General features: G+C 41.7%; 1 protein-coding gene across 7 annotated transcripts in view; it reads right to left on the bottom strand.

Annotated features, from left to right (window-relative positions):
* Window positions 1-22,779, bottom strand: part of ITPR1 (inositol 1,4,5-trisphosphate receptor type 1) — a 169,406-nt gene that overhangs the window by 106,269 nt on the left and 40,358 nt on the right. For 5 of the 7 annotated variants that reach the window (XM_040569062.1, XM_040569063.1, XM_040569059.1 and 2 more), the window contains 15 exons: window positions 18,015-18,130; window positions 14,401-14,487; window positions 12,686-12,844; window positions 11,355-11,453; window positions 10,800-10,883; window positions 10,566-10,712; window positions 9,106-9,201; window positions 7,634-7,678; window positions 4,461-4,615; window positions 3,649-3,748; window positions 3,041-3,201; window positions 2,192-2,333; window positions 1,655-1,813; window positions 913-1,085; window positions 537-656 (listed from right to left, as the gene is read on the bottom strand). In XM_040569062.1, coding sequence (XP_040424996.1) covers window positions 537-656; window positions 913-1,085; window positions 1,655-1,813; window positions 2,192-2,333; window positions 3,041-3,201; window positions 3,649-3,748; window positions 4,461-4,615; window positions 7,634-7,678; window positions 9,106-9,201; window positions 10,566-10,712; window positions 10,800-10,883; window positions 11,355-11,453; window positions 12,686-12,844; window positions 14,401-14,487; window positions 18,015-18,130 — 1,843 coding nt within the window. The remainder of the gene's footprint in view (window positions 1-536; window positions 657-912; window positions 1,086-1,654; window positions 1,814-2,191; window positions 2,334-3,040; window positions 3,202-3,648; window positions 3,749-4,460; window positions 4,616-7,633; window positions 7,679-9,105; window positions 9,202-10,565; window positions 10,713-10,799; window positions 10,884-11,354; window positions 11,454-12,685; window positions 12,845-14,400; window positions 14,488-18,014; window positions 18,131-22,779) is intronic. The other 2 variants (XM_040569064.1, XM_040569065.1) reach the window with 1 other exon arrangement.

The following is a 22,779-nucleotide window of genomic DNA, read 5'->3' as shown; positions in this document are numbered from 1 at the left end:
TATTACCTGACAAAGATCTGTTTCGCTCTTACAGTATTTTGATATTGATTATCTGTGCCCTATTCCACATATTGAGTCACTACAAAAGATGGTTGGGATTTAGTGCCTGCTGTGATACTCCAGCAACGGCAGGGCAATGCTGAGACCAAAATCCCAGTAGGGGGAGAAAGGGATGAGCAGAGACGCATCAGCTTCTGTTTTGCTGCAAGCTGAGCACAGTGTGCATGTACCCAAGAAGTGTTCACTCACATCAGACAGCTCAAAGAGGGAAGCCTGAGGCCCAGCAGAGAATCAGGCCCATGGAACCTTCACAAGAAGTCATCTACTTTGATCAAACATGACACATCCGAAAGATGTCTCTGACTCCTGGGCTGAGAACGCTTACTGCAGACTTTTGCAGTCATCAATATCCGTTTATTGTGCATCCAAAGAGGACTCCACACTGCTTTCTCTAGACGTGCCAGCAGTGCTCTCTGCTTTGAATCACCTCCCTTCCGTTTCACACTAGCAAAACCATCTTTAAAGGATTTACTTACTTAGTTTCAATGAGTATGTCTGCATTCGCTGGATTCAGAACGGCTTTACAAATCAACTCCTGTGTCACTGGAATAGACTTGTTCATGGAAACGCACAGATCTGAGAGATAATCCAAAAACCTGTTGAAAAACGTAAGCCAGAAGGGTATCAATCCATGTTGAGATTTAGACTGAAGCAATCTATATTTCAGAAAGAAAAAATTCAGAACTCCAATTTTACACAGCAGAGTGAGACTGCTGCCCTAGTAGGAAGTTATGGCAAATGCCAAAAAAGAAGTGAACTAGTTGTGTTCTTGCTAGCAAGTTGGCAAGTACAGATTTTTCTCAGAAGACTAAGAGGAAAGGGTAATCATTTACTTGAAAACGTGGATCTCACCTGGGCTCCCTATTTTTCCTCACAAGGCTAACAAAAGTATCAATCTCGGCAGCTGTGATGTGCTTCTCCAAGAGCTTGCGATTGTTATGAAGCAGTGCGGTGATAGTGTCCTCAGCCAAGACATCATAGCCAATTTGTTTCTGCATGAAGCCAAACTGCTTTGCAATGTATTCCTTTGAACCAAAGAGAAAGACAAAGGTGGTGTAATTAAGTCTCAGAATTTCAGAAAATCATCAATAACAAAACAGTACGACTTGTTAATGCCACCATCCCAAGAAGCGAACTGGATTAGATTCTAATTGTACATCCTTTGAGAAAAAGTGAGTAATGACAGTCTGAACATCTCCCTCACCTCTGGGCTGGAGACCGTCAAAGCATTTATCCCCATCTCATATGAGTTTGTTTTTAATAGCTGGCAACAAAAAACGTACATTTCACAGTTCAACTTTCAATGGAGCTTGTAGTACACAAGAGTAAAGAAAACCTTAAAGTTCACCTGGATCAACAGCAATTCCATTTCTTTCAGACATTTCCCTTAGAACTAGCACTAATTACACTGCACATAGTCTGACAGAGACGAAAGATGGCAGACAGAGTAAAATTGAGCAATCAAAAAAATCTCTTGCTGACTGTGCAATCACACCACAGCATTAGCAGGGTTTCATTAACAGGATGTAGCTCTTATTTTTTGGAGCAAAGGAACAGTATCAGTGCCATTGAAAGCTGCAAACATATTTCAAACCTGATTCTTTCTGTAATCCTGCTGAGAGTGCCTCAGCACTCTGTAGCAAAGCCGACATATGTGTCTGAAGGGAGCATGCCGCTGGTCTCCAAGCTCCTCCAACCGCAGCATGGGGCCATCACCGCTGTCCGTAAATGGTGCTTGCAACAACTTGAAAATCTATGGATTTATTAAAAACCAGGCATTTAAATCCCATGAGGTACTGCCTTCGTTTGATTAAAATTAATTTAAATGTAAAATTAAAGTAAATTAATGTGTTCGTATCTTTGAATTTCTACAAGATGCATCAGAAATACGCTATAATTGCAATGTTTGTTTCTTGGCCAAAGTACAGCCTGTACAGAAGACACTGTTTATCAGGTTTATTTACCAACATATGCTGTATTTTTTTGTTCTAGCAGTACTATGCCTGGAGTCCACTGACAACCTGCTGAAAGGATCCTTTGGTCCCAATATTTTGACCAGGTTCTCTACTATTAGGATTTTCTTTCTGACAACCCTTCTGGTAGGCAGAGTTTAAAGAAAAATGCAGTCTACCTGCTTTAGAATATTCTGTTCTCTCATCAGTTTTTGCCGTTCTCTATTGGGTTTAGAAAATACCACTTCAAGCACGTCTTGCCCAGAATTAGTTCCACCAGTAACAAAGTAGACCAAATCCTCCAACAATTTGGTAACAGATCTACAGAAAAGCCAGAAGTGGTTAATACAAGACTAAGTTTTATCTGTTAAAAGCACAATGACAGTGATAAGGTTATACAGATTTCAAAATGTTAAGTGACAAAAAAACATCAATTAGAGACTAACCCAGACGTTGGATAAAGCCCCTAGGTTTGTATGGAACTTTAAATTATGAACTAGTGCTCCCTTATTGTTACAGATTAATGTTTAATAGCCAAACTACAGAAGCAGTAAGACAACAATATCACTTTAAGGCAACTATACGCTCCCTAAGTCCTATTTGGCAGTTCTTTTGTATTGCCAGAAAAAATAACTCAGATGATAATCTCCCCAAGACCAAAGAAAAGCCGTTGGCTATGGAAGCACATGGACCCTGGTTTTACACAGTAGACTGTGCATTCTTTTTGAGTGGCCATGTATTTTTCAAAGACATTGTCAGAGGATTTGCCAGAAGTCATATGTTCACTCTTCACAAGATGGATTATAAATTCCCACACTCATTTTGCAAAGCCCATCAAGAAAGGCATGCTATGGATTATTCCTCCAAGTTCACAACAACAGTTCCCATGTTCTCATTTCACAGAGCAACAAGGAGGGGCTGACAGAATATGGCTTGAGAACCTTCACTATGGACAAATCAACAATAAAAGAAACACTTATTGAGTAAAGCAAATAAATATTACCTGAACCAAATTCTTGCCTCCTTACCTTCTTTCATTCTGGGTTATTGTTCCCTTTTCCAGCTTGCCAGCGATGGAACCTAAAACCTTACTTGCATCATTTGCAAAGTCCAAGTCCCGAACCTCTGCAGGAGAAACTGGTACTATAGCAAAAGCTTCTTTGTCCTCTTTCACTGGAGAAGTACCAATCTAAAACCCAAAAAAGTTTTATTATCGAACCGAAAAGGCAGAAAGTAAACTAGTGCTTCACTCATTGATACTAAAAAAGACAAAAAGCCATACTCCTACACAGCCTCACTCAGAGACGGTATGAGAACAGTAGCACCCTGTACAAGCTCATAGGTGTTCCCAGTACATAGAAACATCAGGTGAGACTAGAAAATACTGCCACAGAGAGTAGGAAAAAAATCTCCATGTGCTGTTGTAAATTAGAAATTTAACAGTAATTATTAAACTACTATGAAAACCTAATCTTTTAGATAATATATTTTGTGTAGGCACTATTTACCACTGTTATGCTGCTACCTGTTTGACAAACCCCGAAGTCCCAAGGGACTGGAACTTCTACCAACAACATACTGGTGAAAGTACAGAAATTAAAGGATGTGAGTATAAAAAAAAAGTAGCAGGGCTTACTTTAAGCATCACAGGTTTCTCTTCTTCCTTATCAATAGGGATATTGGTACTATGAACCCAGGTGTTAGTGCAAAGGTGTCTAAGTCTGACATAAGAGTTCCTGAAAGAAAGTCAAAAGTTTCAAAATGTGAGTCAGTTTCGCAGTCGAGAAATCTTAGCATTGTTCAAAAATGCAAACTGTTGCCAAGAACAAGTGAAAAAAATTTTTCACTCCACAAACTGTGGCAGCCCAAAGGAACGGGCAGCCAGGACTGCTGCATTTGGTGGCCACGTTAACTTACACCACCTTAGAGTATCTGATTTTTTAAAGAGTAACTTGGATGAAGTAGATCAAAAATATGTCATGCTTTCTGGGTGGGAGCGGATAGCAAAGAGCCCACATTCAAATTGTGCATCTTTGGAGATAAGCATCTTTTGAGTAGCAAGAGGTACGATATGAACAGTTAAACAACCATATGCAACAGAAAATGAAGTGCTGAACACTGGATGTTGTGTCCTAGCAAATATAATACAGATAGGTCATGGGAATTAGCATTATCATAGACCCCAGACTTTTGTCAGTTTCTTAACTGGCAAGAAAGTCACTTAATCTCGGTTTCCCTACCTGTAAAATCAGATGTTGTTACTTACAAGTTTATTGTAAAATACTATACTGAACCTTTGTTAATCATTTCTATATTAATTTGAAGGACAACCTTAATTTCATATGAAAATAAATAGTGAGAAAGAGCTTTACCTAAAACCAAACCAAACCAAACCGAAGCCAAACTCCAAGGCAGGTAGTCAGCTCTAATGCGATCGTTAGCTCGTACCTGGGGACAAGGCTGTCTCCTCCTCGCAAGGTGGTAGGGTCCAACTCAAATATGGAGGAGATATCGTTTCCTTCAGGCACGGACACCAGAGAGTACGCCATCTTCTCCTGAGCATCACGCAAGCCCCTTCTGGAGGCATCCTGCTCAGGGTCCAGCTGCAGAAGAAGTCCCACCACACACAGTCAGACCAAGCCCTCCAGACCCAGCTGCCTAGCATTGAATAGATGCGCTCTGTGATTTGTAGACATAGCTCTGAACCACTCCAAGCACTGGTTAAGATGACTACGCTTCAGGGTACCAGTAAAAGTGAAAGTAGCTCCTCTTGTCAAACATTTCTTTGCTTTCCTTAGTGTTAATAACTTCTGAGCATTTCTGGGTTATAAACACAATAAATCCTAGACAAGAGAGGTTGTGTCTTGCAGAGTGCCAAGAGACTCAACATCTCCCAGCTGTTCACCCACAGCACACCAGGAACTCTGAGCAGTTTCAGACGATCCACATCTGCTCAGATCACCACCCTAGGCACTACTGGCTTTTGAAATGCATTTAATGTACGGCAGTTGTCACCCTAGAAGAAATTACATAAGCAACAAATATAAAAACCAGCAACACTAAGTACCAACAGCCTTGCTGGGAAACGATCAACCTCAACAGCAAAAATGGGACTCAGGCCTATCAACTGCAAATGAACAAAGCAAGAGCTAATCAAGAAGTTAGCTGCCTTGCTGCTTACGCTTCAGCTCATGATGCACTCCAACACAGTGATACACTACAAAGGACATGGCATCACAAGTATCTTCATGGCTAAGGTGCTAGCAAATTACCAGCCTGCTTTATCAAAGTAAATGTACAACCATCAAATGAGTGAGTAAAACACTAGATTTTAAGATGAAAGGATAAAAGGTTAGGGGAAAAAAATACACTGGGAAAAAGGAACCATATCTTTTCTAAAAGCTTTCCTCAGGAACTAGCAGTTATAATTAGTCAATAAAAAATCTGTCATCTGACAAAACATAGAAACCAGCTACCAATATAGAAACAAACACCTAAATCCTACATGTAGTTTACAAAGTGATCACCAAGGAATTTACCAGCTTCTGTGATCTTGGCACCAGTGGAAGGTGGGCACCCCAAGGAGTCAGAATGCAAGCACCTGTCTTTCAAAGTCCTGGTGTAAGGCATTCCAACCCTTAAACATAAAGACGAGCTAGCTAACGTTGCTGGTGCCTCAGGATACTCTGCAGCTGGCACATTTGTAGTCAGTGAACTTGGCTGCAAGATAGTGACATTTCAAGTCTTTGATTTTGCACATGGGAACAGACAGTTAGCTGTATGGAACAGAATTATATATTGGGAATGTGCCCCAAATGAAGAAGCAACTATATACTCAGGCGAGTCCATCTGGAGGCTTTACACCAGGAGAAACTGACTCACTTGGAATGAATTCTCCAAGTTTCATCTGTCTTCTCCATCCCCACAGTAAGGCAGCCACTCTACACTCACAATTTGTAGTACCTTTGACACATCAGGAGACAATTTGTCAGCTACAGAAACTGTGGCAAAGATGAAAATGAGAATTAGTAAATCGGGAGTTAGGAACTGGGGCAATTTAGGGAGAATTAAACTTCAACCACAAAGCTGACAGAAGCAGCCCACTCTCCTTTCGAACAGGTACTAGCTGGCATCTCACCTGTGCCATTTAAAACCTATTCTTGTACAGCTCACTGAAGTATAAAGAGACAACACCAACAACACAGAGCTGTGCAATGAAACCTGCAGTCCTGCAGAAAGCTCTCATTTGAGTGAAGTTGAAGTTTCTGTATCGGAGCAGTGGCAAGCAGCCCACACCATCTTGTCACTAGTGCATGTTAAAAGATGCAGTAATTGTGTGTCAGAAATGAATTCTATGTGCCTGATCCTACTCTTCGTGGTCTATTTTTGCCACCTAGTGGTAAAGAGACACAGTAGGGAAAAAAATCAGCACAACTCTGAAACCAGCGCATTATCGTTATTACTGCACTTATTTTCAGCAGGAGACATTAGCATAACACCAGTAGGAGGGATGTCTATATTAAAGATCTATAAACTGATTAACTTTCAAAAAGTTAAGCCAACAAAGCACTTCAGTGTTAATTTTTTTTTCCACTGGAACAATAGCTGTGTGGGTTTTTTGTTCATGTTATTTTTTTCACTTTTCAACTCCACTTATTGAAGACAAGCCGTCAGAAGATCAGCGTTTGCTGCCAAATACTACCAAGAAATAACCAGGATATCAGCTCAGTATCTGGGGGCAAGGGTTAGCCTTTTAATGGCTAGACTGCAATAACAAATCCTTTTTGGAGGAGAAAACTACCCCACTGCACTTCAAAGCATCACCAGGTGTTCATCTCCTTTTAACTATGGAGGAGTTCTTTCTCGTTTCTAAGTGGGGCAGATTTTCCCTATACAGGATAAATGACCAAGCAAGTTGCATAAGCCTACAATCTCATTGAACTAAAAATATAATCTACAATGGAAAGCGCTGTTCCAGTCCTAACTCTTTTCTCCTACTGAAGCAATGCTGTTTTCCTTTTGACATCAGTGAGAAGATTCTATTAGCACAAAGCATCAGCACACACTATCTTTGACAAAAAAATTACTGAAAAGAACTTGCTTTCACAGAAAAATTGGAAGAACGGCACTGAAGTCATTCTCACCCTGCCATTCTTGCTCTCTAGGCCCTTTGTCATGTCTTTCCTGTGACACGCTAAAACGAGAGGGAATTCATGAACTGAACAAGGAGGGCAGAGGACTCGCACAGCACTACGTTAACATCCTATTACGAACACTTGACATCCGATGTCATCTTGAGCAACTTGCTTTTCAAACCTATTCAAAGCGCACTTCAAGGAAACAAAGGTTTAAGAAATACGAAGACAAAGACATTCTACACAGTGGGGAGGAAAGGGGTCTGAGTAATACAGGAATTTGGTTACAACTCTATTGCTCTTCACTAAAGCCTACTCCAGGTTTTAATATCCAGTCCTCTGGACAGACCTTAAAAGATCATTCTGGTTTTTAGTGTCTTCACTAGCAACAAGGCCTGGACAATCTATGCACTGGCCAATTAAATAGCAGGGCCTGTGCAAGCCCTCCTCAATTAGGGGCAAGATCGTACTCTTGCCTATACTTACTGAGGATTGACACTCCTGGTCATCTTCCTCATAGTCAGGGTTTACCTGATGAAACAGAATCACAGGCATGTCAAAACTAACAGAGCTAGCAGTGGGAAACAACCTCAGCATGATCTTATCTTGCTTTGTAAAGGATGCACTCTACTGCTACAACACTACCAGGCATGCAGAACAAATATACTATGCAAATAGATTTATTCTTAATCGGGCAACTGTCTGTCCATGAATTAAGCAGTAAAATGATCTGCAAACATGCAGACAGATGAAACTTGCCCATGATAATCACTAAAGGAGCAAGAGGAATAAAAGAGTTATCAAGTTTCACTTTTTCTAAAATTCCAAATGGAATTTCCACCAGAAATCACTGACTTGGCAAAAATCTTTTCGAACAAACACCCTTCTAACCATGGATAAGGTGAGCAATCTCCTCTGTCATATTTTGTGTGATGTAAGAACATGTTTTTGTTTTGGCTGATTAGCAAACCCAAGATTTACTGGAAAAGCTCAGTATTGGACCATTATTGAAAAGGATGTACGTGTGTCACATGCATGTACATGTGACAAAGCGTTGCTGCTTTTCCAATCTGCTTGTTAGAGCAGTTTAAAATGGGATATTTAATATGGACTTTTCCCACTGAAAACGTTTTCATGTCAACAAGATGGGCTGAGACAGGCTGTCTGCCCTACTATGCACTTTTACATCCAGGGCAGCCTTTATTTACAGAGGTGTCTGTATTGGTATATCTATGCCGTGAATTAAGTAAAACTAACTTTAGTAAACATTGACAAGTGTTTAGCAGCAAAACTCGCTAATTTTATATGTGATTATAACCCTTTTATAACCCAATTATAACCCTTGGACTTTTTCTTTTTTTAAATAAATGGCCTTGAAGTTTTTCTTCAAGGTGGAAAGGAGAGATGTCCCCTTTGGTGCACAAAACAATTTGTTTTGTGCTTGGACAGCTAAATGTTACCTGCAGTTCTTACCAGGCTGGCCTGAAGCCTAACTGCAATTCCATTTTGCAGTCAATCCTTCGCTTCTATTTGGAAATCAGCGATTCAACAGAAACTAACAACAGTTGACTGAATTCATTGCCCCCCCCAAAGGCTCTCAGCTATTTGCAATCAACCCGTGTATTCATAAATTCACCCTGCTTCTTACTGCCCACATGACAGTACACTAGTATTTAGCACCTATCCTTTGTAGGAAAGCTATTGCCTTTGGAATTCAAATAGAAAGTGCAAAAAGCTCAAGACTATCCCCTGTACAGTGGTGTAATTACACATCTCTTTGACCATGTTTTCTATGTCTAGCCATCCACTTTTTTATTAATACAGGACCCAAGCTTCACTCTCCTCCTCTCATCTGTTTCTATTTTTAGGGTGGGAAACGAGAGATTTTCAGAAGGGGTAAAAGAAAGAAGATGCTGTGGAAGGAAAGGCAGAGCTTCTAAACAAGCCCCAATACCTACCTCTGCTGCTAAGTAGTGTCCAGTAGCAAGATGTTTGAACCTGAAAAGGCTGTTCCAGTACCCTGCGCCACCACGACAAGGATCGTGCTGCACTACCTACAATAAAGGGAAACATTTACACTACACATTAGTGACTTGCTGTATTTCACTTACAGGTAAGGATGAACATACCAAGGAACTCCAGAAAAGATAAACAATCTTTCACGCACAAACAACATGTAGTACACCAAACAGTTTGAGCAGACTACAATTAGTTAACTTCAATTTGCAAACATTGATTTTCTGCTCATTGACAAGTAACATTCTGCAAAGTCACTGACCACAGCTGGTACCCCATTAGGAGCAGAGTGATATCTGGTGGGTGACAGCAGGAAGATTATGGTGCTAGCAGCAAAGAATTAAAGATGGTGCTCTAGATGTGCATGTGTTGCTAAGTCCTGAAACAGCTTTCCTAAAGAGATGCAGCAGATCCTTTACCTTCTGGTATAACAAATATTTGACCTTCTGAAAGCAGGTGATGGAAGACATCTGGAATTGTTTCAAATGCAGCAGTGTTGTACAAGAGTACTGGAGGGAAAATATGATGGTCTGCAAACCTCTGTGGAAAGCAGAACCTCCACTCTGGGGGTACATCCATGTACTCAAGGAAAACATAGCTGACCTCTGCATTTTGGGGAGGGTCTACCTCACCTCTGAACTCCTCACATTTATCATTGGGTATCTGCTTGTATGTGAAAAGTTATCACAAAAGCCTCTGATGTGTTGTAACACGCTCAAGTAACACTAATCATGGGTAAGCTTGCAATTGAAATGGGGGAAAATGTGCATATCAAACCAGATATTTCTGGAAAGACAACAGGAAAATTATATCCACCATTGCAATTAATTTTATGGATCTCTCAGGCAGTTCATGTGGCAGGCATTTAAAATCATATCTACGTAAAACAACCAGCTTTGTCTATCACACCAATAGAGGGAGGATATTTTAAGAAGCCAATGATGGCAAAGGTGTTAGTCACTATTTAAAAGCCAAGTACAGTAAAAAATGGTTCAGACAATGCACAGACTAGCAAAGGGTTGCCATCTCCTATCAAATGAGGATATGCATAATCGCAGTATTCCACATCAAAAATAGAATGTTCAGTACACTCAGCAGGACAGTTGAAATTATTAGATGGTTTTAGATTTCAGTGACTGGTAAGAAAAATGACATCATAGATACTTCTGTCCTCTTCTTCTGAATTGTCAAGAACCTGCAGTTCAGAGCTCTCTGTTGCAGCATTAGAAAGCCCTCAGTTTTGATTTTGCACAGAAAGCACAGCAAGTAAAGGAATTCTAAAGATTAAACTTCAAACACTGGTAAGACTTTCACCTAAAAAAGGAAATCCAGCTAAATGTTTTTAAAAAGAAACTGTAATTGTCACTACAAAGCCACCCTCAACCTGCATCACAATCCTTACCTCTACTTCCCACAGTGCTTTTGAGCTGGTTGCAGAAGTGGCAGACTGTCTCCCTGTAGTTCTCAGGAAGACATGCTGCTTCTTCCTGTGCTCGTCGCAAGTCAGAAACTTCTCCTGTTCTGCATGAAACAATCTTACCACATCCCCCTGTCAAAGTCCAGGCAGCATGATCAATACAGACATTATGCATCAGCGAACAAGTAAGTCACAAGCAAGTAAAGTTTTGAGTCTTACCCCTTTGAGAATATCATCTTTATTATCACTCCATTTCATGAAAAGGACTATTTTCCAGCTTGTGTTGCAATTCACAGAGTTGACCTGAAAGGAGAAATAAAACGTATTAGCCCCACTGTCTTGTGCCTGCACAAGATGCTACTGCCTTACTGTTTACATGTTTTTCAGCTGAGCGCTGCCATCCCTGTTGCATTACTCCAAAGAAAGCCATTTCTGCATCTATTCCAGAAAAAGTAACTGCAAATCTGACTTGTTAGTAAGTCACGCATCATGGTGCCATGACTACTGATTTTGAAGAAAAATCTGATTTCTAGCCAGTCAAGCAAGAGAAATCAACCTTAACCTTCGTCAAGTGCCCAAAAGGTGCAAGAAAATTCTTGTACATATCTTAAGATGCTGAGCAACAAGATAACCATTCCTAAACACCACCTGAGGTACTAATGAACTGAGGGCTTAGTTTTGTTAAAACACAAGTCCTAGCAGCCTAGCTGCAACATAGAGCTTGTAAAGTTGTTCCAAAGCCCCGCACTCCCAGCTCTGTCAATCTGTCCTTACCTCATTGCATCCCGGATTATCAACAAGCTGATGACTACTAGCATGAAGAGGCTGGCCAGCGTTGACAGGATTCAGGACTACTTTGTCTCCAATGACAACCTGTAGGTAAGTGAAGCATCAGACAAATTTGCAGTCTGAGAAAGCTTTTTCCTTCCTTCCTTTTTTTTTTTTTTTTTGTTAATGGGAGTGATAGGAGGAAATCACCACCTTGCAGTTTGGAGAGATGCCAGTCTGAATATGAAAACCAGGATTCTGTTCGCTTCAGAATTTAGCTTACTATATTCAGTCATTCGGGCAGAAAAAAAAGCCTATACTAACGGATCCAGAGGCTTACAGAAGAAACAGTTTACAGTTCCAGTAACAAATTTATCTGCTACTTTCCATTAGTTTCATTGGTTAACATTTAATAAGTAATTTTTATGGCAAAAGGTCAGCCAAAAGCTCTCCTCCTCCAAGAGGCACTTTCATTTGTAATATCAGATTCTTGACCAGGCTGGCACACGGCTCAAGACAAAAGCATTTTATTACGGACAGTAAAGGTCCTTTTCTTCCCTTCTTCCAGGGTAAAGTCTTACCTAAATTAAAACACAAAACCCTTCTCTGTATTGAAAGGAACTGGTCATTATGATAAAGTGTCTGTAAATAGGTAGGATTTAAAGAGCTTAATAGCCTGTAAGACTGTATTATCATGTGCTTTATTGTGTGCATGTGTGTAAAAGGAACAACAGCTATATCGAAATGTATGGGGCTGCTCTACAGAAGAAATTATTCCTACTCAATAAAGCTTACTGGATTTAGGTGCCAAATCCATGCCTGGACTATACCACAGAGCACCCTTAAGCTTATTAATGCCTGGTTTGGGGCAGGTAGCACACCAAACTCTCTTGTACAAAGGTAATGCATCAGAACCAATTATTTTCTGGTTTTCCCATGAACAGGGCCATTTGGCCTCGTTATTACCTCATTCATCATATACAAAACGATGACAAATTTTGATTCAAAACTGGCAACACTGAAAACCCAGATATTATTTGTTCTAAATATACCAAAGGAACGCAACAATTCCTGCCATTTTGAATTGGACAGGGATTGAGAAAGGCTACCATAATTAGGTCTCTTATTCCTTCCAATGTTAAATCATCCCATGTTTCCAAAATACAAGTTACCATAGCAATTTTCCTCCCCCTCCTGACAGCATAGGAAAAAAGTTGCTTCTGCAACGTAAGGCACGAAAAGATCTGTGCATTTCATTAACTGGAAGACAGACCTCCTGAAACAAGCTTTGCCAAGCTGTGCACAGAACAATACATGAGGATATTCTCAGCACTTACACTGTCTCCAATGGAACGCAGCTTGTAGAAAGGCTGTATGTAGAACCAGGAACCTTCGTTTCCGGCTTCGTCCAAGGTCACCCTCATAGCATTCTTCTCTAGCAGAGCTGGTAGCCTCTTATTTACTGTTAAGTATTTGTTACTTTTTAAGTGAAGCAGCTAGAATAAGAATTAGAGTTCAGTTCTAAGAATGCTCATTTTTCCTCCCCTCAAGAAATAGTGAGCACGTATAGGACAACCACAATATCATACAGGAATCAAAATAAAAGCTAGATGATACCATATGAAAATATTGATGAATTCATGCACAATTTCACTGGCACTTATTTCAGTAAATATATAGTCTTAGAGCACAAAACATCTTCAACTAATCTGTTTCTTCTCCAGCAAAGGATAAACACTTAGAAATGCCCACGTCATTTTACAACAGCCTGCTCAAAGACCCAGGACCAAAAGCTGTAAAATGTAAGGCACTAAGTAGTTTTCCCTGTTCAGAAGGTGGTGGTGTAAAGTAAGGCTGATCTTATATTACTTTGCTCAGGCTGATTTGTTTAACAGAAAACTCTACTGCTTTTTTGAAGACTCTTCAAAAAGCCCCATTCCACAACCCTCCACTGCGTTAACAACTCACACAGACTGCACACAGTCAGCATGAAAACTGCAACAGGGCACAGCCTAGTTCCTCAGCTATGTCGTTCAAAATACCTGTTGCCACATTTCCAGTAACTTCAAATACTTTTGTATAGACAATTTTGATGTTTTTTGACTATTAAAAATAGTGGTTACTCACAGTACATTTTGACCACAGTGAAAATACAGGCAAAAACTTATCACTGTTCTTAGTAGTGCAAATGCTTGTAGTCCTATTAAAATTGACAGTATTTATCTCTCCTCAGGTAATTAAAACTAGATTTCTTGCCTCAAACATACAGACAAATAGCACATTTAATTCAACCAAGGCTGATGCTTCCGGGCCCTTCCTCAATCAGGTTGCTCCAAAGCCTACAACTGCATTGCCAACCAACTTCTTGCAACAATTAAAAAAACCCTCATCTGCCCATTCTCCTTGTCACCTACTCTGATTATATCAAATCAAAACCAGCTGGTAATTATCACTTCTTCTAACGGGCTGCAGCACTCTACCTAGTAGAAGCATGTCTGCTCTGGTTTCAGGGTGAACCAGCGCCTGCTGCATATCCCCTTCCCCATTTATTAAAAACACGCCTTTCTTGATTACACAGTTATTGTACTTTTCATTTTTCTTGGGTGTGACTTCGATTTTTTTCATTCCCTGCAACTAGTATAACCTTTGTTTAAATGGACCACAACGACTTATATGGCCTCACTCTCCTTTGGGGCAGTTTAGTGTTTGATATTTCAACATCTGACTGCAAGATAGTGTCTGTGCCGCGTTCCACATGGCCAACTATAATGTAAGCACAAAAAAGAAATATTCCCAAATAAATAAATTATACGGTGACCTCAGAGAGGAAAAAGCACAGCTAACCCATAATAAAAAAAATGAATCTATCCACATCCTCATGGAGATCACAGCCATACAACCCAGTTCTTGCTTCACAGGATCATACCTCAGGATGCTGTCCACCAGGCAAAGCTACAGATTCTTGTCTACAAATTTCACAAGTTTAAAGTCACATTGCACAGGGTTTAGCCTAAACTCCCCCATTCAGCTTGCAAAGATGTTCCCAACCTACCTGGATAACGTTGCCATACTGGATCACCGTTCCCAGCAGCTTTCTGTTTTCAGTTTCGTTCTGTTTCTTTTCCAAATCTGCGGCATGCTGACATGAAAAGAGAATAATTCACTTGCTGTTCTATAAACAGTGTGGCCAAACAACTAAGATGCTTTAAGAGTATTTCACAGAACTACAAAAAACGTGAACATCTGATGGAGCAAGATTTCCTTTTCCTAATTTCCAATAGTATAATTTCCAATTCCCTTTTTCAGTTGCTTAGGAAGATAAAGAACATTTAAATGATATGTGTTTTGACTTTGACAAATTTGATAAATAGCTGCTACAAGACGGAAGACGAGGCATTAGAAAACAATGAAACACCTACAGGGGGGAAGGAGAAAAGGGATGGTAACAACCCAAGCCAGGAAGTCTATATTCCTTTCTACTGACTTCTATAAAAAATGAAAGGAAAGGACTTTTACTTTGGTTCGTTATTTTACTTTGCCAGTGCAGGCGCCCATTCTTCCACAATCTGTCTTTTTACGATGAATCCAATCATCTCTGTCACACAGCGGGATTATTTAGAAGACATTTACATTTGCCCACTGGAGCTCTAAGTGCACAAGGTCCTGACTTTCCTGCAGCACAGAGCTCACTCCTCATTAGGTACCACTCGGTGCTGCATTACAGACTGGCTGTGAAAATACAGCTGTGCACTTCTGCATCATACCAGCACATTAATAAAAGGAAAAACATATGCAAAATAGAAAAACTAATCCCTATAATTATTCAATTTAGTAACTTAATTTATAACCCATCCATATAAACCAACCAGCTCTTCTTACAATGGCTGACGTTTGCCATCTGCTCTACATACTCACTATTCTCTTGTACTTTGTTTTGTTTAAAAAAAAGTAAGCTATTTAAAACCATTTTTAAACCTTTTCATTTGGTAAAGAAATTCTCTCACTTCCCATGAAAGTTGATTTTTTAATAAGAAATAATTATTTTAACATGCATCTGGGTAATAGTGATTTAAAACTAGACTTTTTAGGAGGCTAAGCATGAATGTTTATGACTTGGTTCTCAAGAATCTCAAGGACTATGCTAGGCCCAATTTCCTCTTGGAGGAAAAGAGACTGCCCACAATTCCCAACTATATTAAGTAGTTAAAAAAAAAAAAAAGACAGAGCTTAGCTACTGCAAACGAAGAGCTATCTCTACACTAGCTCTACACTGTTTTAAAGTTTCACCTTCTTCAGCTTACAAAAATTTGCTATTTTTAGGAGTTCTGCTAGGTATGATAAGTGGTTCTTTCTCCAGGAGAACCTGCAATACAGTTGCTCATTTAAACACAAAAATACATTCAGAAATACAATGCAGCATAATTCTTTTTATTATTATTTTTTCTTGATTTCACAGTACTCCACTGAAAAACAATTTATTCAGGTAAGATACTAATACCCCTCAACTATCAATGAGGATCACAAACAAGAGGGCTTCTCTGCCTGCACAGGATTGGGTGCCACAATTATTGTAAATAAAGAAAAGGGTGTATTCTGTGAAAACATAATTAAGTCGTTGGACAGATTTCAGAAGCACATACCAAATCTGACAATCACTCAAGAAAAGCACTTTCTCTGGCCACTAGATGTCAGCTTCTCAAGCAGCACTGATTCTTGATACCAAAGAAAGACAAGTGTCCCAGATTTTAAATCCCTTAAATGGCATTAACTTAAAATAACCTGACCTCAGCATCGAGCCTGCCACAGCAGACAATAAATTCCACCAGCAGGCAAACAGAAGCCAAAAAAGGCAAGTGATGATGAATACATCTCGCACCGCTGATTTTGTTAAAAACTATAGGCACTGATAAAGAAGTCTAATCAGAGGCAGAGGTATCTGTTGCACGCACGTGTCTTGGGGGCACAGTCTGCTTCCCCCCCAGCACACACTATGCAAAATGCAGGGGTTTTGGTGTATTCTATGTACCAATAAATGACACTCTCTTATACTGGGCAGAAAATTAAGGTTTGATGTATGACTGATGTGCATGGGACCGGGTTATTTTTGAAGCCATGCATCAGACCCAGGTAGACCTCATGTAGCACATCCTCCAGAACAGGTTAGCCTTATGTGAAAGTAATGCATATTGAACCATTTCCAATAAAGCTGTAAAGTACTCAAATCCTTTCACCTAATCTAGTACGCGGTTCATGCACGGCGGCACTTCCCTGTACAAACATCCCTCAGCTGGGGATAAGTACTGGCAATATCTAATCCTGGATTTCCAGAGGGGCCCCGTCACAAACCAGTAAAACATCAGCTGAATATTACAGGTCTCGAACACCTGAGCTGGCACGTACTGAGGAAAGAGGAGACGACTTTAAATGACACTGTAATCCAGCGCAATTACATGGTGCTTTCCTCCGGGCATGAGGCAGTGCTTAGAACATACCTGTCTTTAAAATCCATGAACTCACACACATACCCTGCAGGCATAAGCTCTCCCCTTCCCTTACACACCAGAAAAACAAAACCCAGAATCCCCTGACACTTCAAGCTTGATGGCACGGTCTCCTTTTCTTATCATCATTAAAGGGGCAGGAGAAACGCGGCACAAGTGAGGGACCTCTGTGTTACAGCCAGTACAGAAATAACTTTCTCCTTGCCAAGTTAATACTTCTGGGTTATAAAATTATGTTTTCAGAAGCAAAATGAGTCAAACAGCCTTTCTGAAATGCAGGCGCAAGGCAGCCATATGGCAATCAGCAAATGACACTCTCCTACAGGGCCATTTTGTATTTCAGTCTTCAATGAGCTTAATATAGGCTTTAAGAAACTAAAAATATTTAGAATTGTAATTTTGACATGAAGTACTCCAGCTATGTAATTTTAACATAAACATGCAGTTTATTTAACTCTAAAGTCAACAGATGGTATTTAAGTTAGCTGGCTTTTTGGTGTGAAAAAAAGGAACTCTAGAACCGGCAATCAACTGCCTTACTGGGTTTTCAACTGCTGAACGTCAACATTTTAGCCAGAAAAAAATATTAAATACTGCAAGCTAATAAGGAAGGAGAGGCTGTCTGGCCTTATAATTAGTCATAATTACCCATCAACCTTTACATGTATCCCAGCAGCAATATTTGTGTGAGGCACCTCAATAGATTTATCAGACTATCAGATTTATTTAGCTCACGGCATCTGCCAGCACAGCTAACACCCGTGACTTCATGCACTGAGGCACAACGCCTGAGAACCTACTCCTCTGTGGTTGTTTGAAGGGTTCTGGTTTTATGCTATTAAAAGATGCCCCCCAAATGCCCCCGGAGAGCACTGCTACAGTTAGCACAGGTTAACGACAAAAGCTTGAATTGCTCTCGTGACTCTAACCCAGTACCACACATGCTGCTAGTGGACACAGACCTCAAAGAGCACGTTATCTGTCGTAAATCAGAGGATGCTTCTAAGTCACATCTCAGTGAACGTCTCAAAAGGAGTCTCGGGTACTGATTTTGATAGACTTCTCTGATATTTCCTTGTTAACAGTGTCAGGTTGATTGGAAATAATTAAAGCAGTACGGATGAGAGCGTTTATGATCAACGGCCGCCCAAAACTGAATACTCACGTGTAGCTTATTGAGCAGCACTGCATCTGTTGTGCTGTTAGCTCCTGGCTTTGCTGCTTTCCAGAACTGCTTCTGAGCAGAGTACCGGTTCATGGGACATAGTTTGAACAGGCAATCTATGAAAACAATTAAACAAACAGAGAGAGTGCTTCAACCAGTCGTAATTAGCTGGGCTTTTGCTGCTAGTATCGTCCAAATATTTGAGCAGCAAGGAAAGATTTATGAACAAATTCCAGAAAGCTCTTGATCAGACACATGCTTTTTTGGGCAACAGGAACATTGCCCCATGAATGATAAAAATTAACTGTTGCTGCCAAACATCTGATGCAAGAACAGAAAATTCATCACTTGTGCCGGTCAAAAACCCCACCACACTAAAATGGTAATGCTTTTCAGCGCTTTCCCAGGCAAACAGATTGATTTTACTCACAACTTTTACTTTTTATACTTTAGCATGTATATTGCTTCACCCAATGTTAGTGTTTAGGGGTGTTTATTTATTTATTTTTAAATAAATCAAATCACTTTATTGCTAAGGAAAATGACAGGCAAAGAACTGGAGAAACTTACATAATAAGTAGCAACAGTAGAAGAAAATACCCCCAAACAACAGCAGGAAAAAGCAAAGAAACATTCACAGCACAGCTCAGAGGCGGCAGTAAACCCCTTGGGTGCCAGGTTCTTTACCAAGTTCATCGACACTGTTTATTTAACATTCTGCCTGGCAAAAGCCAGGAATTACAGCTGATTAGTCTTATTAGAAATACGTTTTCATATTAAAGAGATGCCAGCTTACCAGTAATACAACTAAATTAGCTGCATTTAGTATTTTTTCATCTGTTGCCAAGCAACTGTACACGCAAAAAATAATAAATTAAGCTATTCAAAGACAGTGCCTGAAGTAGCAGCCTCGAAGTTTAACCAAAGTGCCCTAATTCAAAGGCCAGCTGCCCCCAGCACCTCTTTGGTGACGGTGTGGAATAAGACTTCAGGCTGCTAATTCCCGTCGTACTTCCAAGGACTACTGACGCGTGCTTACAGGCGAGCACTAGAACGTGGGAAGCAGCAAGCCACGGAGAGACCAACCTGGGGCTTTTATCTGCTTCACTGGAAACGTCCCCTGAACGGGGCATTGGGATGGCCACCTTCACACGGCTCGTGCTTAAAGAACAATAGGACGCGCTGGGGCACTGCCTGCCTGTCCAACCCATCCTCGAGAGCACGCCGGGCAATGTCAAACCCCTCTGACAGAAGGGCAAAAGTCTTCAAAATTAAATACTCCTCTAATGGGGCGAAGCACCAGTGGCAGATCTGTCTTTCATCCCGCAGCGAGCCACCGACTGCCACACTGGGCGCTCACTTGTTCCAAACCACCACCGCACCTCCCGCAGGTTGCTGCTATGCCAGGAGAGGACGCGGCAGGAGCTGGGCACGGCCCTGGGGACCCCTGAGGGCGCTGCACGCCGGGGAAGGAGAGGAAGAGCTGAGGTCAGGGGCAGGGCCTTCAGGTGCATCTGTCCGGAGACACGTCCTCCGCCTGGCACTGCCAGCTTATGGCTTCTGAACAGCTAGGAGAAGTGGAAACTGAAGAGCAAAGTACACTTTCCAGGTATGCTCTCTTCAACACCCCTTTCATTTACAGGAAGATGATTCACCGAGATTGACAGCACGGAATGGGATTCAAGAAGCCACCGCAGACTTGCACTTTCAGAGGACGCATTGTAAGCAACGCATCAGTTATAAAAGTTTCTATTTTTGCTTAAACCACCAGTTCACACTGACAGCAATTAACACACAGAGCTACATAGAAGAAATAATTGTATGCTAGATTTAGTCACAGTGCAAGTGTATTTTTTCCAGCCTTTTCAGTCAAGAAAGTTTTCAAGTTAGGCTCAGCTTGTACCTGGAAAAGTGCCGGCACCCCTCTCTTCCCTCGAGCACAAGGGGAGAGGTCTGCAAGTGTTTGACCTTCTTCCGTGCAAGAGGGGAAAATATAACATGGTTTTCTTAGGTTTTCTTCCTAGTTAGAAGACTACAAATCTAAAAACTAACAATAAAAAGCACCCAAGACTCCTAAAACAAATATTAATTAGAAAACGATTTCTTAAGCGGCTGAGGCGATGAACTTGGCCTTGTTTGCCATTCACCTTGCCGCGACCACCAGAGGCTGGTCAGCACCGCATGCATTTTACCATGGATCAAACCTATGGCCAGAAAGCTTTTAGATCTCCAGATTCTCCGGGCTTCTATGTTTACAAAAATCAACATGCAAGCGCGTGCTCGCTGAGTGCCACCACGGTCACAAGTCTGCAATCCACGGAAGTGACGGCGGTGTAATACAGACCAAGTACTTGTCAGACGCGGTACGTAGGGAAGGTCGCTCAGTTTCTAACAGATGCGAGATGAAGGCAAAGTAGTTGACTTGCCAGCAGCTGAAACGACCCTCTCCCTGCTCTGGTCATGGATTCAGGAGAAAGCTGATAAATAAAAGCCATCGCTGCAGCGTAATCTCATCTTACTAAACAGTGTTTGCTGAACTTTAACCACGAAGGAATGCATTTTGTTTTCAGATCTTCATGATATATGGGCAAAACGTCAGAGTCACGCACTGAGTCAGCAGGAAAATAAAATAACCCGTAACTGCTGATTAAGTGAGGACACGTCGTCAGGCACCAACTGAGCAAAGTCCTGCAGCAAAAAAGCGGCTGTGTAATTGCTTATTACCTCATCACGCACAGGGGCAATGAATGACGTTATATAGACATGCATTCAAACGCATTCACCTGTTTCCAGGCGAAATTTTGTTCCTTTGCCAGCAGCTGCTTTGCCTTCAGAAAAGGGGGCTTAGTGCACGATTGTGCCCTGCAGCCACACACTCAAGTTCTCACTGTCGGGACACTCAGCTCCCCACGGGGCCTCTGCCATCTGAAGCTCGCTGAAGTATGCCAGGAATGCCTGCTTACCCTCTGCATGTACCAGCATCGCAGAGCAGTAACGAAAGGATGCTAGAAACACTAGAAAATTCCATGTTCTCAAGCGTTTGGGGATTCAAGAGCGAAACCTGCCAGCTAGATTACTCCGGTCTTACTTTATTAGGGATAAATAAATTACTGCAATCCCTTCTACCCCATGCTCTCATCTCCCTCTCCCTTTCTCTTCTGTTGTGCCAGACCTCGCTCCCTTCCTACCCAGTGCTGGTCTCCCAACGTGCAGCCTTCCCTTCCAGCCCCAGCCCTCCTGTCTGACCAGTCCCTGCTTTCATCCCGAGTGATGTATCCGGCCCCCACCCAGTTAATCCGGCCTTCTTTTCCCCCGTAGCTTTGCCACGACAATAAGGGAGAGGTCCCCGCCTAACACGTGAGGAAGGAGTACGTTTCACCCAGACAGTCAGGACCAGGTTGAAGGGCCGCGCCATGGTGGTTTCACACCATCACATCGGCAAGCTCCCTGGGGGTGCTGCCCCAAAGCCAGACCTGGGCCTGTTCTGTGCACGGTGGGCGCGGTACGCACAGCTTTCGCTGTCATAGCAAAATGAAAAACCTGACCAGACCTTTTTGTTTAACGGGCTGTTTTAATGCACGCTGTCAATGGAAGAAGCCCACCTGGCTGCCGTGCTCCGTGCAGCCCAGCAGGACGTGGGGCTCCCTGCGGCGCCTGCTCCCCATTTAGATGTGTTCAGCTGCAGGGGAAGCGGCCAACCCTCCTCTGGCGGCAGAGCTGACAGCCTTCTGCAGTGGCCTGAAACCACGGCCTAGTGGTTATCAGAATACTACAAGTCAGGAATCCAGACTTCATCCCCCATAGCCAGGGTCAGCATAAAAACCCTGGAATTACCAACAGCAGAGGTCTTGATTCTGTGCCCAGAAAAACCTCGGGTTTTGGCATGGGGAAAGGAAGGCAGGCAGTTGTAAGAATGGCAAAAACCTGCTCAGCGTTTCCCTCTGGTCTTTTACTACTTGGACTAAGTTGTAAAATTGTTCAGGAATTTCAAAAACATTGGGGAAGGAGAATTACATTTCTTCTCTCCTTGTTCCTAGGTTGGGAAATCCTTTGGAGCCACAAAAATTGCTCGGTGGCAAGACAGACCTTCCTCACACCTCTAGAGTTTATACCATCAATTGCGATCACCTCAGCATATTTGCCTTGTTACGGGTTATTTTTTATTATGATTAAAATCAATCAAAAGAATCCAAGGAACAACTGGAATTTCAAGAAAATTCTTGAAAAGCCATGATAAATCCAAAACATCTGTTGGGTGCCTTTACTTGCTTCCACAAGTGATAAAAAAGAAGAGCCAAACCAGCAAGTAAACTGCTGAAAAGGCACCAGGTTTTCCACCCTTTGTGCCCCCATCCCCAGTCAGACTCCACCAAAGCACCAAGGAAAGGTCAAGCTTCAAAGATCAATCTCTCAGATTTTTTTTTTTAGCAACTTGGTTAAACGTTGCATGGGAGTTTCAACAGCATTTAGGTGGCATGTTAATATCATTGTAAGAGAAAAATGGAAAACTTGCCCAAACTGCAAGCATCTGTTAGCAGAGAGGCCGGAAGGATTTGGAGAAGCAAGTGTGGTATTTCAGAGCCCACCCAAGACCATCATTTGCTCTCACCACAAGCCAGACAACCTGAACTCAAGAACGCACGTGCAATCCCCACCTTCCCTTGGGGGGGTTTCTCCACCGCCTGGTGCACTGACAGACGTCATCGCGCCAAACCCACCCGCTGCACGCGAAGCTCGGGAAGTTGCTAAAGTGCACCGCTGGCAT

Source organism: Cygnus olor, chromosome 10 (assembly GCF_009769625.2).
Source record: "Cygnus olor isolate bCygOlo1 chromosome 10, bCygOlo1.pri.v2, whole genome shotgun sequence".
Lineage (NCBI taxonomy): Eukaryota > Metazoa > Chordata > Aves > Anseriformes > Anatidae > Cygnus > Cygnus olor.
This window is presented reverse-complemented; position numbering and strand designations above follow the sequence as displayed.